The sequence below is a fragment of the Salmo salar genome, chromosome 19, assembly GCF_965601325.2.
Source record: "Salmo salar chromosome 19, fSalSal1, whole genome shotgun sequence".
Classification (NCBI taxonomy): Eukaryota; Metazoa; Chordata; class Actinopteri; order Salmoniformes; family Salmonidae; genus Salmo; species Salmo salar.
In genome coordinates, this window is record NC_138309.1 from 27,169,308 (window position 1) to 27,185,846 (window position 16,539).

General features: G+C 41.8%; 1 protein-coding gene across 2 annotated transcripts in view; it reads left to right on the plus strand.

Moving 5' to 3' along the window:
- The window catches only part of LOC106578611 (limb region 1 protein homolog), a 71,096-nt gene that overhangs the window by 6,603 nt on the left and 47,954 nt on the right, over positions 1-16,539 (plus strand). The window contains exons 2-5 of one of the 2 annotated variants that reach the window (XM_014157607.3): positions 2,002-2,074; positions 10,416-10,455; positions 12,055-12,194; positions 13,466-13,569. In XM_014157607.3, coding sequence (XP_014013082.1) covers positions 2,002-2,074; positions 10,416-10,455; positions 12,055-12,194; positions 13,466-13,569 — 357 coding nt within the window. The remainder of the gene's footprint in view (positions 1-2,001; positions 2,075-10,415; positions 10,456-12,054; positions 12,195-13,465; positions 13,570-16,539) is intronic. The other variant, XM_014157608.3, reaches the window with a different exon arrangement.

Genomic DNA, 16,539 nt, shown 5'->3' on the forward strand with positions numbered 1-16,539 from the left:
CGCAGAGGTTTAAGGCACTGCATCTCAGTGCAAGAGGCGTCACTACAGTCCCTGGTTCGAATCCAGGCTGTATTACATCCGGCCGTGATTGGGAGTTCAATAGTGTGGTGCACAATTGACCCAGTGTTGTCCGGGCCATCATTTGTAAATAATTTGTTCTTAACTGACTTGCCTAGTTAAATAAAGGTTATGCACACACACCACACTGACCAAAAAGTTATTTTGTTGGCATTTACGTATGTCCCCATTACCAGTAAAACATAATCAAAACCTATTTCTTTCACTTGCTGTGCTGTTTTGTTGTTCATTTGTTCAGTTGTTTCATTCTCAACCAGGATTTCTATGGAACGCGGTTTGGGTCTTTGCATGTCAAAAAAGATACACGTCAAATAACACTATTTGACATGTCAAATAAGCTTGTTGACCAATCAGGACCTGAATATGACTGTACGTCACATAATAATTTAACGCGTTCATAAATTTTTTATGTAGTTATTACACTATCACTCATATTTCATATGTCACTGATTCATCGATACATATGCTATGATGCTGGTTAAGTTGTCTTGCGCACATACAGTGCTGGTCATAAAAAAAAGCTAGCTGGCTAATGGATACATACAATGTTCTCCCCAAAAACATAGCAAAATGACATCTGTTTCAGTAGCTATATAGTTAGCTAGCTAGCTAAATAGCTAGGTGTCATCATCTAAAATAACCGTAATTTATAAGACGGTTCTTATTTGATTAAATGGTGGTCGGACCATCTATGTGAAGCAAGCCATAATAAGGATTAGCCACAATAGTGAACTTTGCGGTTAGCCTTCAAAATAAAAGTATGACATACTACTAATTGTATTCATTTGCATCCTGTCAATGACATACTTTTATTTTGAAGGCTAACCGTATAGTCCACTATTGTGGCTAGTCCTTATTGTGGCTAGCTTCACAACACATAACCCGGTCTGGTCGAGCCTCACTAGCCAGATGAAGCTAGCTGGCTGCTTATAACGTTAGTTTTGGGCAACAGGGTTAAGTAGCTGGCTAGCAATTTTTTTTAATGAACCGAAGTTCAATTTCAAGAGGTGAACAACAAGTGGCAACCTAGCTAATACTTACGAGGATTCCTAAATCATTGTTAAGAATAATGAAAATGACTGCAGTTTCTCCTGATCATTGTTTTCAGGCTGGTTATATTGGTGCTAGGTAGGTACCAAGCTAAAGCTAGCTACCCCAGAAGTTGCGGTCGAACAAATTATGCTTTATTACCAAAGCGGTATTGTAAACACATCGTTCGTGGCCGGTGTTTGCAGACTTTTTTTGTACAGCTTTGACAACCCTATTGTGTATTTTTTGACACGCAAAGACCCAAATGGTGTTCCATAGTATGTATGTCGTGACGCTATTACTGTGTAACTCCGGTAGGGCAACATCTGAAAAATAGCACACTTCGTAGTGTGTACCGGTGCTCGACCAGTCGGCGAAAGCCAACATCACCCACGACAGAGAGCGGTTGATTGTCAAGGGCAATGAATTCCATTATCTTGGCTTTAATGGATTTCGCCTTTGAGTTGTCTCTGAAATGTTCTTACTCTTTCAAATGACTGCTCGACTTGTTGACAGCTTGTTCCACACAGCAGACATTGTGGGCTAGGTTAGGAATGCTGTGTAGCGCAAAATTCCGATATGTTCACCGATATATTGTGCATCCCTATAAACTACTGTAGTAATGTCGTAGTACCGTATCTGCGTCCGAAATGCCACCCTATTGCCTATGTAGTGTACTACTTTTAACCTGAGACCTATGTGCCATGGTCAAAAGTAGTGCACTAAGGGAATGGGGTGCCATTTGGGATGCAGAACATGTCTACGGGAGGCTAATACATATATATCAAAATGTGTTATGCGTTCACATCAATATAATGCCAGATATTATAACATTAATCATGTACATAACACTTCAGCAGCTTTATAATTGTTAATTTTTTTTTGTCTTTTCAGATTTGTTTCCTGCTCTTTGCAGTACTCTACATTGTGTCGTACTGCATCATCACCAGGTACAAGAGGAAAACGGGTAAGTAGTCTTGTTCTGTGTTTATGGTGGTTGTACTGAAACTACCAGCACATGTTGTGGTACCAACTTCAAAAACTGTTTCTATGTAATACTTGCACACCTGAGATGCGCACACAGTCCCAGAGTTTTCACAGCAATTATTGCTGAGCTCGGCCTTTTGTTCACGGTATGTTTGCACACAGAGGAACCATCGCGTTGTGTCAAGACTATTTAGTGGCCAGAGCATGTGAGCGGAGTTGAGAAGTTGGAAATCACCTCCGGCGCTCCATGTCCTTTCCTGCACTCCGCTTAAAAAAAGGGCTCCGCGCTAACACAAAAAAACTGCCGCTCCATTCGTTAAAATCACAATTTAACCAACACCCATCTATTTATGTGACTACGTGAACCTACCATTTGGTATTGAAACCAAACCATATGGATTTGAATAAAAAGTATTTGAATAAACATGAAAAGGTGAATGTAAGAAACGCACATCATTTTCAAATAGGCTTCATGTCATATTAAACAGCATATAAACACTCTAAATAGGTCAGGCACCAGAAAGGGAACCTAAGAAGGAATGAAAATGAATTATTTAGGCTATATTATTTAAATTATTTCAATGCTATACCCTACAAAGAAATACAAGCATTTGTGACACAATAGGCTGGTAGGGACATAAAGCGCAGCGCATGTAAACAACATTTCATTGTATTAAATCATTCTAGTCTATAAATTGTGCATATAGGCAGTGATTTACTTAGAATGAATACAAATTAAGCGAAAAATGACTTATTAGTGCCTTTTAGAATTAATTTGTAGAAACACGAGTTTGACAAGTCTGTGGATTCAGGCTCATGTGATGGTGCCTGGAGAGCAGGCCAGCAGCAGAGAATATCCTCTCTACACTTGCAGAGCCACTGGGGATGCTAAACACCCCTTTGGCCGCTCTTGCCAGGTTGGGCAGAGATTTAAAAAAATAAGTTTTCTATAGGTAGGCCTAAAGGTTTTTAGGTAAAATAACCCAATCAAAATGGAAAGCTCCTTGAATGTGGGAATATGCCAGGCCTATTGGGCCAAAATATATTATGGCCTATTGTGTACATAATAGAACAAAAATGAAGGTAACACGTAAGAGGAGGTATTATTTGTAGTTTATAGATACTTTGCTACAATTACACACTTAGTTATCTACCCACCTCGTTCCTTTTTCTTTCGGGATACGTGTCTTTTCAGATGCCACAATGATTGTTTAGTTGTGGACACTACTGTACATCACCAGTATCCCTGTCTTGCTCTTGGTCCTCATCTTTGTAAGTCACCTTGATTTAGAACCTGTGTTTCATATCAGTTTCTGTATGAAAATGACAGTATCTAAAGCAAGTGGCTATAGATAGTAGCATACAAGTGAACTACAAATGCATGCTGGGCCAGGTATGCCCTGAGCACGTGAAATGAGCGCTGCTGGAGCGAAATTAGAGCGGGCGAGAAGGCCGGCGCTCCAGCATTTGGGAATCTCGCTCCACGCTCCAGTCAAATATTAGCCCATATCAGAGGATGTGAGCAGAGCCTCAATTCGTTGGGGCATGGACTCTACAAGGTGTCAAAAGCGTTCCACAGAGATGCTGGCCCATGTTGATTCCAGTGCTTTGCACAGTTGTCAAGTTGGCTGGATGTCCTTTGGGTGGGAAACTGTTGAGTGTGAAAAACCCTGCCCAAATACGAAGTGCCAACTGTAAAGTTTTTCATGGTTCGGTCTAGGCCCCTTAGTTCCAGTGAAGGGAAATCTTAACACTACAGCATACAATGACATTCTAGACGATTCTGTGCTTCCAACTTTGGCAACATTTTGGGTAATTACCTTTCCTGTTTCAGCATGACAATTCCCCCTTGAACAAAACGAGGTCCATTCAGAAGTGGTTTGTCGAGATCAGTGTGGAAGAACTTGACTGGCCTGCACAGAGCCCTGACCTCAACCCCATCAAGCCAGGCCTAATTGCCCAACATCAGTGCCTTACCTCACTTATACTCTTGTGGCTGAATGGAAGCAAGTATCCGCAGCAATGTTCCGGCATCTAGTGGAAAGCCTTCCCAGAAGAATGGAGGCTCTTATAGCAGCAAAGGGGGGACCAACTCCCTATTATTGCCCATGATTTTGGAATGAGATGTTCAACAAGCAGGTGTCCACATAGTTTTGCTCATGTAGTCTATATTAGTGTTTTATTAAACATTAAGTTTTTACAAATATTAGAATTTGACAGAAATTGACGATTAACTAGATTTTTAATCCCACCTTGTAACTAGGGCTGTCCCTGACAAAACATTTTTATATTGTTAAACTTAAAGTTGTGTTCTTTCGACCAATCAATTGCTCTACATTTTTAAATGTGTATTTTTCCATATATAGACACACCCTGTGTTTTAATTAAATCAACTGTATGCATTGAGCTTGTCTGATGCTTTAAGTTTACGGTTTGATGCCTCGAGGGTGCCAGAGATCTAGATAACCATAGGAAAGAACTTAACCTGGCCCAACTTCTTCTCCTGCTCCTGTTGGGCTTTTGCAGATTCTGCCATTACTCTCCTGAAGTTGCCGGTGATAGGCTACACGAGGAGTCGGCAACCTTTCTCATGTGGCATGCCAATTTATATTTTCTACAGATCTGTATGCCAGTTACGGATTTCATATGCATATTTTCGTGAAATGGTTGCATTTAATTTCTAATTTCGTGGGGGCTGTTTTGTTAGACTTCAGTGCAACTTTTGACATTATTGATCATAGTCTGCTGCTTGAAAAACGTATGTGTTATCACTTTAAACCCTTGCTATATTGTGTATAAAGAGTTACCTGTCTAAGAGAACAGAGGGTGTTATTTAATGAAAGCCTCCAACATAATCCAGGTAGAATCAGGAATTCCCCAGGGCAGCTGTCTAGGCCCCTTACTTTTTTCAATCTTTACCAACAGCATGCTGCTGGCTTTGAGTAAAGCAAGTGTGTTTATGTATGCGGATGACTCAACGCTATACGTCAGCTAGCAGAGCGACTGAAATGACTGCAACACTTAACAAAGAGCTGCAGTTAGTTTCAGAATGGGTGACAAGGAATACATTTGTCCTAAATATTTCAAAAACTAAAAGCATGGGACAAATCATTCACTAAACCCTAAACCTCAAATAAATAGTGTAATGAATAATGTGGTAATTGAGCAAGTTGAGGAGACTAAACTGCTTGGAGTAACCCTGGATTGAAAACTGTCATGGTCAAAACATATTTATAGAACAGTAGTTAGGATGGGGAGAAGTCTGTCCATAAAAGCGCTGCTCTGCGTTCTTAACACTATCAACAAGGCAGGTCCTACAGGCCCTTGTTTTGTCACACCTGGACTACTGTTCAGTTGTGGGGTCAGGTGCCACAGAGGGATTTAGGAAAATTGCATTTGGCTCAGAGCACAGCTGACCCTTAGATTTACACAGAGCTAACATTAATAATATGCATGTCAGCCTCTCCTGGCTCAAATTGGAGGAGAGCTTGACTTCATCACTGCTTGTATTTATGAGAGGTATTGACACATTGAATGCCCCAAGCTGTCAGTTTGAACTACTGGCACACAGCTCAGACAGCCATGCATACCCCACAAGAAATGGCACCGTAGGTCTCTTCACATTCCCCAAGTCCAGAACAGACTACGGGAGGCACACAGTACTACATAGAGCCATGACTACATGGAACTCTATTCCACATCAAGTAACTCATGCAAGCACTAAAATTAGATTTAAAAAATGGATAGAAATACACCTTACGGAACAGCAGGGACTGTGAAGCAACACATAGGCACCGACACATGCATACTAACTAGAGGTCGACCGATTTAATCGGAATGGCCGACTTAATTAGGGCTGATTTCAAATTTTCATAACAAGCCTGGCTCGTTGCGAACTAATTTTACGTAATTATGTCATAACATTGAAGGTTGTGCAATGTAACAGGAATATTTAGACTTAGGGATGCCACCCGTTAGATGAAATACGGAACGGTTCGGTATTTCACTGAAAGGAAAAACGTTTTGTTTTCGAGATGATAGTTTCCGGATTCGACCATATTAATGACCTAAGGCTCGTATTTCTGTGTGTTTATTATATTATAACTAAGTCTATGATTTGATAGAGCAGTCTGACTGAGCGGTGGTAGGCAGCAGCAGGCTTGTAAGCATTCATTCAAACAGCACTTTTGTGCGTTTTGCCAGCCGCTCTTTGCTGTGCTTCAAGCATTGCGCTATTTATGACTTCAAGCCTATCAACTCCCAAGATTAGGCTGGTGTAACCGATGTGAAATGGCTAGCTAGTTAGCGGGGTGCACGCTAATAGCGTTTCAAACGTCACTCGCTCTGAGACTTGGAGTGGTTGTTCCCCTTGCTCTGCATGGGTAACGCTGCTTCGAGGGTGGCTGTTGTCAATGTGTTCCTGGTTCAAGCCCAGGTAGGAGCGAGGAGAGGGACGGAAGCTATACTGTTACACTGGCAATAATAAAGTGCCTATAAGAACATCCAATAGTCAAAGGTTTATGAAATACAAATGGTATAGAGAGAAATAGTCCTATAATTCCTATAATAACTACAACCTAAAACTTCTTACCTGGGAATATTGAAGACTCATGTTAAAAGGAACCACCAGCTTTCATATGTTCTGAGCAAGGAACTTAAACGCTAGCTTTCTTACATGGCACATATTGCACTTTTACTTTCTTCTCCAACACTTTGTTTTTGCATTATTTAAACCAAATTGAACATGTTTCATTATTTATTTGAGGCTAAATTGATTTTATTGATGTATTATATTAAGTTCAAATAAGTGTTCATTCAGTATTGTTGTAATTGTCATTATTACAACAACAACAACAACAACAAAAAATCGGCCGATTTAATCGGCATTGACCCTTTTGGGCCTCCAATAATCGGTATCGGTACTGGCGCTGAAAAATCATAATCGGTCGACCTCTAATACTAACACACAATAACATACTCACTATACACACACGTACACATGGATTTTGTATTGTAGATATGTGGTAGTAGAATAGGGGCCTGAGAGCACACACACTTAGTGTGTTGTGAAATCTGTTGTGAATGTATTGTAATGTTTTTATAATTGTATAACTACCTTAATTTAGCTGGACCCCAGGAAGAGTAGCTGCTGCCTAGGCAAAAACTAATGGGGATCCATAATAAATACTGAAAATAACATCTTCATATCTCTATCATTGTCATGTGGTTAATCAAAATTCTATCCAAATCTTTATGATACAAACCTAAAAGGTAATCTCTATTGCCATTACCAAATAATTGCCTACATAATGCCAACAAATAAAAATATTTCAGCCTGCAGGTAGAAAATATCCAGCTAAATATAAATATCCTATAAATCACATATGCTACACATGGCCTGTCTGCAACGAACTTGAAACATTGTATCTACTATTAACTTTGGTCCAGCCAAAGCTTGTTGTGCTAGTGAACTTGCAACATTGTATAAAATATTCTGGGCCCTCAGTTTCCTGCTCCAGTGAGCTCTAGGCTATTTGTGCAAGGGATAAGAAGCAGTGCTTGACTTTGACAGGAGCTCACAGGAGCTGAGTACCGGCACCTCAAAGTGAAAACAGGTATTTGGACATTTTAAATACTTTATTTACGTAAGAATTCAGACCCTTTGCTATAAGACTTGAAATGGAGCTCAGGTGCATCCTGTTTCCATTGATTATCCTTGATCTTTCTACAACTTCATTGGAGTCCTCCTATGGTAATTTCAATTGATTGAACACATACCTGTCTGCAGTGCATTCGGGAAGTATTCAGACCCCTTGACTTTTTCCACATTTTGTTATGTTGCAGCTTTATTCTAAAATTGATTATATCTTTTTTTTTCTCTCATCAATCTACACACAGTACCCGTTAATGACAAAGCAAAACCAGGTTTTTAGAAATGTTTGCAAAAGTATTAAAAATAAAAACGGAAATAACATTTACATAAGTATTCAGACCCTTTACTCAGTACTTTGTTGAAGTGATTACAGCCTCGAGTCTTCTTGGGTATGACGCTACAAGCCTGGCACACCTGTATTTGGGGAGTTTCTCCCATTATTCTGTGCGGGATCCTCTCAAGCTCTGTCAGTTTGAATGGATGAGTGTTGCTGCCCAGCTATTTTCAGGTCTCTTCAGAGATGTTCAATTGTGTTCAAGTCCGGGCTCTGGCTGGGCCACTCAAGGACATTCAGAGACTTGTCCCGAAGCCACTCCTGCGTTGTCTTGGTTGTGTGCTTGGGGTCGTTGTACTTTTGGAAGCTGATCCTTCATCCCAGTCTGAGGTCCTGAGCGCTTTGGAGCAAGTTTTCATCAAGGATCTCTCTGTCCCTTGCTCCGTTCATCTTTCCCTCGATCCTGACTAGTCTCCCAGTCCCTGCCGCTGAGAAGTGACTTCTGTTTGGTCACTCTACCATAAAGGTCTGATTGGTGGAGTGCTGCAGAGATGGTTGTCCTTCTGGAAGGTTTTTCCTTCTCCACAGAGGAACTCCGGAGCTCTCTGTGACCATCGGGTTCTTAGTCACCTCCCTGATCAATGCCCTTCTCCCCAATTGCTCAGTTTGGCCAGGCGGCCAGCTCAAGGAAGAGTCTTGGCGGTTCCAACCTTCTGCCATTTAAGAATGATTGAGGCCACTGTGTTCTTGGGGACATTCAATTCTGCAGACATTTTTTGGTACCCTTCCCCAGACCTGTGCCTCGACACAATCCAGTCTCGGAGCTCTATGGACAATTCCTTCGACCTCATGGCTTGGTTTTTCTCTGACATGCACTGTCAACTGTGGGACCTTATAGACAGGTGTGTGCCTTTCCAAATCATGTCCAATCAATTGAATTTACCACAGGTGGACTCCAATCAAATTGTAGAAACATCTCTAGGATGATCAATGGAAACAGGATGCACCTGAGCTCAATTTTGAGTCTCATAGCAAAGCGTCTGAATACTTTATGTAAATAAGGTATTTCAGTTTTTTATTTTTTTAAGTTTTCTAAAATTTCATTATGGGGTGTTGTGTAGATTGCTGAGTATTTTTTTGAAAAATGTTTTAATTGATTTTAGAATAAGGTTGTAACGTAACAAATGTCGAAAGAGTAAAGGGGTCTGAATTCTTTCTGAAGGCACTACAACAATCTCGGTCGACCAACAGCCTAGCGACCAAACAATCGACCAGTCGACTAATTTGGGGCAGCCCTACTTGTAACACAACAAAATGTGGAAAACGTCAAGGGGTGTGAATACTTTTTGAAGGCACTCTACCTAGTGAAAATGTATACTGACACAATAAGGCACCTCGGGGGTTTGTGGTATATGGCCAATATACCACAGCTAAGGGCTGTTCTTAAGCGCAACGCGGAGTGCCTGGGTACAGCCCTTAGCCGTGGAATATATGCCATATACCACAAACCCCCGAGGCGCCTTATTGCTATTATAAACTGGTTACCAACATAATTAGAGCAGTAAATTGAAATGTTCTGTCATACCCGTGGTATACGATCTGATATACCACGACTGTCAGCCAATCATCATTCAGGTCTCGAACCACCCAGTTTATACTTTCTAAATTAACTTCAGATGCATTTGCTGCTGTCCAGCACTGGAAATGCAATCACTCATTTGATATTTATTCTGAGGGAAAGGTTTCTCTCAAGATCAAAAGTATATGGCTTTCCATGTAATGTTCCCTACGATGAAACTAATATGACCCCCACACCCACATGAAGTGTGTTGATAGTATAAACAGATGGGCCATGGATAGAAATGGGCCTATAGCCAGCCTAACTGCAAGTTTTACTATGTGTAGAATCAAAGTCAAATAATCACTAGATGTAGTTATGATGAACTCTCTTCCACGCCCATTGTTCTTCGACAAGAATAGAACGTCCAGGTCACCCTGGTTTCTCAAAGCTCCTTTTAAAAGTAGACCACTCCACATCAAAGATCCTTTGTGAAATATTGTGCCCAGAAAATCTAGGCTGTTCTTTTCTCCGCACCCAGGTGGCTACAGTACAGTAGGTACATGTATCAGTCCCAAATGGCACCCTATTCCCTACATAGGCCCTATGGACCCTGGTCAAAAGTAGTGCACTGTGTAGAGAATAGTGTGCCATTTGGGACATGCCCATAGGAAAAAGGGACTCCCCTAAGCCAAGTACACTGATGCATTAACGGTAGTCCAACCCAGGATTTGAACCGGGCAACATGGGGTTTGTAGTCCCAAGAGGCCCTTGGATGTCTCTGTAGGGTTCATTTGCTGTACCTGCTGTAACTTAAGTGGTTTCCTCTCCCTCAGATGACCAGGAGGACGAAGACGCCATCGTCAACAGAATATCGTGAGTGGAACTACTTTCAATAAAGCTGTTAAGAAATAGCCCTACTTCTAGTATCTCAGTGTTTCCCCAACCGATCCTCATGCCTCTTAGCCGTTCCACATATTTGTTCTATTCCAACACTAGCACACCTGATTCAACTAGCCAACTAATCAGCAAGTACTGATTAGGTGAACCAGGTGTGCTTGTGTTGGAATATAACAAATATGTGGAATGGCTGAGGGTCACGAGGACCGTTTTGGGAAACACAGGTGTAGCCTATGTCTTGGTTCGAATGGCTGATGTGGCTTGTCTTTCACATAGCACACACCACTGCACACCAGGCCTAACCAACACAAATCTGGTAGTAAAGCAGAAACAATAGACCATATGTTTGCAGTTCACTTTGTCATTTGTCCTCTTTGGTCCAGCTAATGGTGATATTGCAAGGGGGAACAGCTGAGCAAAGTAAATAGTGTAGCATTCCACATGAATTCGATTCTCGAGCTATATATCAAAGTGGTGACTTTGTCCACATCCCACGGTGGACCAGAACAGAAGTAGTCCTCTGGCCAGCAGAATCTGGCAAGCTCCACATGCAGGCTAAAGCCCAGGCCCCTGCTCTGCTGGGATGCCAGGTTGGAGGGGAGGGAGGGATATAGATTGACATACAGCTCATAGACACTGAAGTGGCCATCTGCTCCATTAGTATTTAAGTTAAGTGGTCGACTGTTCCCAAATGGAACCCTATTCCCCATGTGGTGCACTACTTTTGACCAGAGCCCCTTTTGACCAGGGCCCGTAGTGCACTATATAGGAGATGGGGTGCCATTTGGGAAGCAGCCTGCTGCACTAAACAACTTAATTCCCTTATTATTAATCCCTGTCACACTCTATAAGAGGATCCTCCATTAATGTGACTTGTAATGTAACACTAATCCTTTAATGACCGTTGGCCTACAGTTCTACTTGAGTAATCAAATTTATTCAAATGATTCCTAGCCTGCATGAATGTGGGCATTGTATGTGTGGACACAGCTCATGTAGATGCATTTGAATGCTGATGTGTAGAGCTGTGACACTGCCATTCTTATATGAATTAATACTGTAAGACGGGGGTAGGCAACTAGATATAGCCGCGGGATGATTTTTGTCAGAGCGACGGGTCGGGGGGCCGGAACATAATTATAACAATTTGATCACTGCAAATTGACCACAACTAAGCCCAAAAAGTGATTTTGTATTTCAAAATAACAATAATTTCATGCCTTGATTACATTGAGACACGATCACATAAGTGTCTATTTTTATTTGTGGGAATACTTGGGACCAGATTTCCTAAATGAAACTCATTTTAGCTGGTGATGTAAAAAAAAATGTTTTTATTGTATTTTCCAAAATGAAATATTTTTTTTTAAATCACTCGCGGACTGGTTTTGTCCCGTGGGCCACCTGTTGCCGACACTAGCTGTAAGATACTGTATGTGTGTACGTTCTTAACAATTCCTTAACAAAGCTGTGTGATTTCACAGCAAACTGTAGACTTTCTTACTAATTCCTCTCTTTCACTCTCTGTGTGTGTGTGTGTGTGCGTGTGTGTGTGTGTGTGTGGCTCCCCCACAGACTGTACCTGTGCACCTTCACCCTGGCCATGTCGGGTGGGGCTGTTCTCCTCCTGCCTTTCTCTATCATTAGCAATGAGATCCTGCTCTCCTTCCCCAAAAACTACTACATTCAGTGGCTCAATGGCTCCCTCATCCATGGTCAGTAGTGTCATTCACATTTCACATCTTGTTTGTTTGGTTGCATCCCAGATGGCACCCTTTCCCCTATATAGCATCGTACTTTTGACCAGGGCCCATAGGGTTCTGGTTGAAAGTAGTGCACTGTGTAGGGAATAGGGTTCCATTTGGGATGTGGACTTTATGTGGATTGACTATGTTTGGAGTGCTTTCGATTTTTGTAGTTCCAGCTTTAGATAAGTAAAACCTGGTCTCTTTGGATTTGGTCCACTAACCACACATAACAGAATCACTCCTTTTATACATCCAGTCACAAAGATCTGTTTCCATCAGACTTGTGCGTCCCAAATGGCACCCTATTCCCTATAAATTGCACCACTTTCAACCAGAGCCCTATGGGCCCTCGTCAAAAGAAGTAAAGGGAATAGGACACAACCTGGTGGTTTGTCAGAGAGTGTTACATTAGTCAAGACCTGCTTTTCTATTTGTGAGCATGATGGCAAAGCATGCCTAAACCATCCGAACGGCAGTAGCCACCAACCCTAGTTCCGGAGGTCTGCAGGGGGTGTAGGCTTTTGTTCTAGCACTGCACCCGATTCTACACACCTGACTCATGCAATCAACATATCATTAGCGGAAACAGATGTGGCGTGATGGTGCTGGCCTGGAACAAAAGTCTGCACACCCATAGCTCTTCAGGAACAGGGTATTACTAAGCTAACGCCGGAAACTAGATCCCCCTAAATACTGGTCTTGACAGGAAGAAATAAAAACTGTCGGGGGAGGTTCTCATCTGCATTGTTCAACCAATCCAGTAAATGTGGAGGAGGAGTTAAGCTGGAGTGTCGCGTTGTGTCACAGGCTCTCTTTCCATTTCCCTGAAAACTGCAACATCCGGTTGTTGGGGATTCGGCAGAGGATAGGGTATTACAAACATCTTCATTTGCAGTCACAAGGGGGCATCAGAGTCCATGGTTTAGCAGTTGACTGCAGGAATACATGGTGGCCAGTGGATACAACTGTGCTGTCTATATCCAACGCAACGCTTTCTCGTGAGACTAGACCTGTCCCAAATGGCACCCCATTCCCTGTATAGCGCACTACCCAGTGCACTATTTAGGGTAGTAGTGCATTTATGTAGGGAATAGCGTGGCATTTAGGATGCCTCCTGAGGATAGTGTGTGTTATTGTAAGGTGTGATTTCTGTCATGTTGTATTTTGCTTGGTGACAATCTTGAAAGATTGATTGGTTGATTAATTGATCAGGACTACCTGTAATGTTGCCCTTACAGGCCTGTGGAATCTGGTATCGCTCTTCTCCAATCTCTGCCTCTTCGTCCTGATGCCGTTTGCCTATTTCTTCCTGGAGTCCGAGGGATTTGCTGGATCAAAAAAGGTACAAAACGCATGGTTCGCTAACAACTTGCTAAAACCTGTGTATTTTTGTTTTACACGCTCTTGTAGTATTGATGAACTCTTGATCTTTCTTGATTTACATCTCCATGTTTTCACACAACTGTTTTAAAATTATCCGCTGTCCACTGTGCCATAGCAGAACTACACTATCTTTATCGATCATTAATCCTAATGATTATGGCTATTGAGTCGATTGTCATAAGCAGAGCATGTTGCAGAGTAGATCGTTTTAGTCTCTTTTGTTTCTCTGCCTTTCATTGTCTAAGAATATCTATTAATTCCTGTTTACATTGTCTGTCTGTCTGTGTGAGAGTATGTCTAGTGACAACAGCAGGTGCCTGGTCCTTGCCCTCTCTCTGACTCTCATCAGTTGACCGTAACTGCGACCGCAAAAACCTCATTAACCATGAAACAACGACAATCTGGTCTTCGGCATCCGCCACATCCTGACAAGCCGTTCCAATAAGCCAGACGCTGCAAACAGTTCAACACCACGGCATCGGCCTCCGTGATTTAGGGCCTGATTCTCTCCCCCCCCCCCCTCTGCCCTAAAATAAAACTTCAAAAGGACAACCTAATAATCGAGTTGTAAGCCTCTGCAAACTTCCTCTTTTAATTAATTACCTCTGAAAAGAGGCCGGGGCCCATGTTTCGCGGGTCCATAAAGACAGAACAACGTGATGGCACAATGGAGCTGAAAAAGCGCGGGGAAAGATTTACTTTTAATACACCTCTATCCTGTGTCACAGTTTGAAACCCCTCTGGTTTATGTCCCTCCTGGCAAACTTACATAAAAATGTGTCTGTTACTGTAGTTTACAGCCCTGTTTTTTGGGGGGGGGCAGGCTGCTAATTTGTTTCGTTTGGATTTCTTGTAATGAAGTCCAGGATGGCTAGGAAGTGGAACACACTGGCCTCTATCACTTTATGCTTTTGTACCCTTTCTTGCTACTGATCATCTATAAATTTGCTGAGAGGAAGCACTGCTTAATGTTGGCTACACATCCAGGTATATTTGTGTGTATTTGTGGAGAACAGAGGAAAGCACCCTGCCGAGTCACTCGTCAGACCGACCACAGGATGACCATTTAAAAGCTTGATTTAAGTTTTTATAATGTGATATTATCCCTCTCCCAATAAAAGTATTAGAGACCGAGTATTAGATTTCAGGGGTTTATGTGGCCATAATGTTACGCCACTGAAAAGTCCCTTTGACTGCGGAAATGAAGTGAATGATGAATTTAACTGGTAACGGTTTAAGTCAGGCTTTTCATGTGGCTCTGTTTACTTTTGACGAGGGCACTAAAGCTCTCCGAGTTGAATCGAGATTGAAATGTTCTATGCTTTTTTTTATTTTTATTAGCTCACTCAGATGTTCTGTTGTCCACATGATTAACAGTCTTTCAAATTGTCCAAATTGTGGATGAATCGGAATTACGGCCCAAATGTGGGTATGAACTAACTTTGTTCACCGGCATAAAATACCCCACAATAACCTTACTCTCTGACTTTCTTAGCTGAAAAAGATTCCTTACTAATGGTTGTAAAATGCTTTTAAAATCATTTGCGGAGAAGTGGCAGATTTTAAATGTCATCTTATCGTTGAGCGGTTTTGGCTCCTGGTCTTGTTCCAGAAACCCATTTATGCTGCAGACTGTGTGCCAGCCAGTCATCATCTCATGCTTATACAGAGATACTAGACTAGATCTACTTTGTGATGAACGCACCACCTTTTAGGGCTGGTTGATTTTAGGCCAGGGATGGGCAACTGGCCTATCCCTGGCCCGTGGATACATTCTTTGGGGACTCCGCCAGGGTCTGAATTACTGTTGAGTTAGAATAGTAGAATACACAAGGTGCCATTTTGAAATTTGGTTGTGCATCAGTAGTTTTTCTCTTGTTATGTCAGTCACTGACATTCACTCAATTAGCCCATGTCACCAAAATCTTTTTAGATAGATTGGTAAGTTAGTCTAGCCATCCATCTAAACGTATAGTATTCGTAGTCTAATTACCGACTGGGTGGCCCCAATTGATTTTGTTAGTCACTTTCACTCCGGTATCATATTAACAACTGCAAACATTTCTCTCCACCAGTCCACCCTATGGCAAAATTGTAGAATTGCAGGAAATTAGCTGTAAAATGGCTACATTTTCTCTCTGTCCCATGGCAAAATGTAGAATTGCTGCAAACTTGCTTTAAAACTGCTACTTTTTCTCTACGCCCCATGCCAAAATGTGGCGAATTACAGGAAATTAACTTGAATTCAAGTTTATTCTCTCCGTTGTCAAGAAAGGGGGCGTCTTGATGTGTACAAATTGTTTGTGGCCCCCACCCCCATCAAAGTTGCCCATCCCTGATTTAAGCTATAATTCAAACTAGGCTTTTTGTTTCTTGGATATTACATTTTTTGTGTGTGTTTTTGTTTTTATATATTAACTATCAATGATCTATTAATTATCTTTAACTATGAATTATTTTGGTTTTAGCGTATATAAGCATATCCCTCTGATGTGGAGGGTGAAGGCCCTGTTGTGTATTCACCACCAGTAGATGTCATGTTTATGATGATGGTCGGTCAGTATCTGTATGATGGACTACTGGCCTGAGTGGCCTAGGCCCTAGGGTCTCTCCTCTGCCTTGGCCTTGTAGCTATCCCAGTCCATCCAGACAACCTCATTTCGAAGGCTTCCAATAAAGGACTGTGGGCCTAAATCTGCATACATCCCCTTGGCATGAGAAGTCTCCCGTTCATATGGGATAGAAACATTACGTCAACAAAGCTGTTATAAAGTATAGAGTGGTGTGCCTTTTTTTTGTCTTCCAACCAATATTGAGTACTCTGTGGATCCTCTCCTTCACTAGGTTACGTTCCAAATAGCATCCTATTTCCCATAAAGTGCACTACTGTTTTTTTCTGGTCAAAATTTGTGCACTATATAGGGGACAG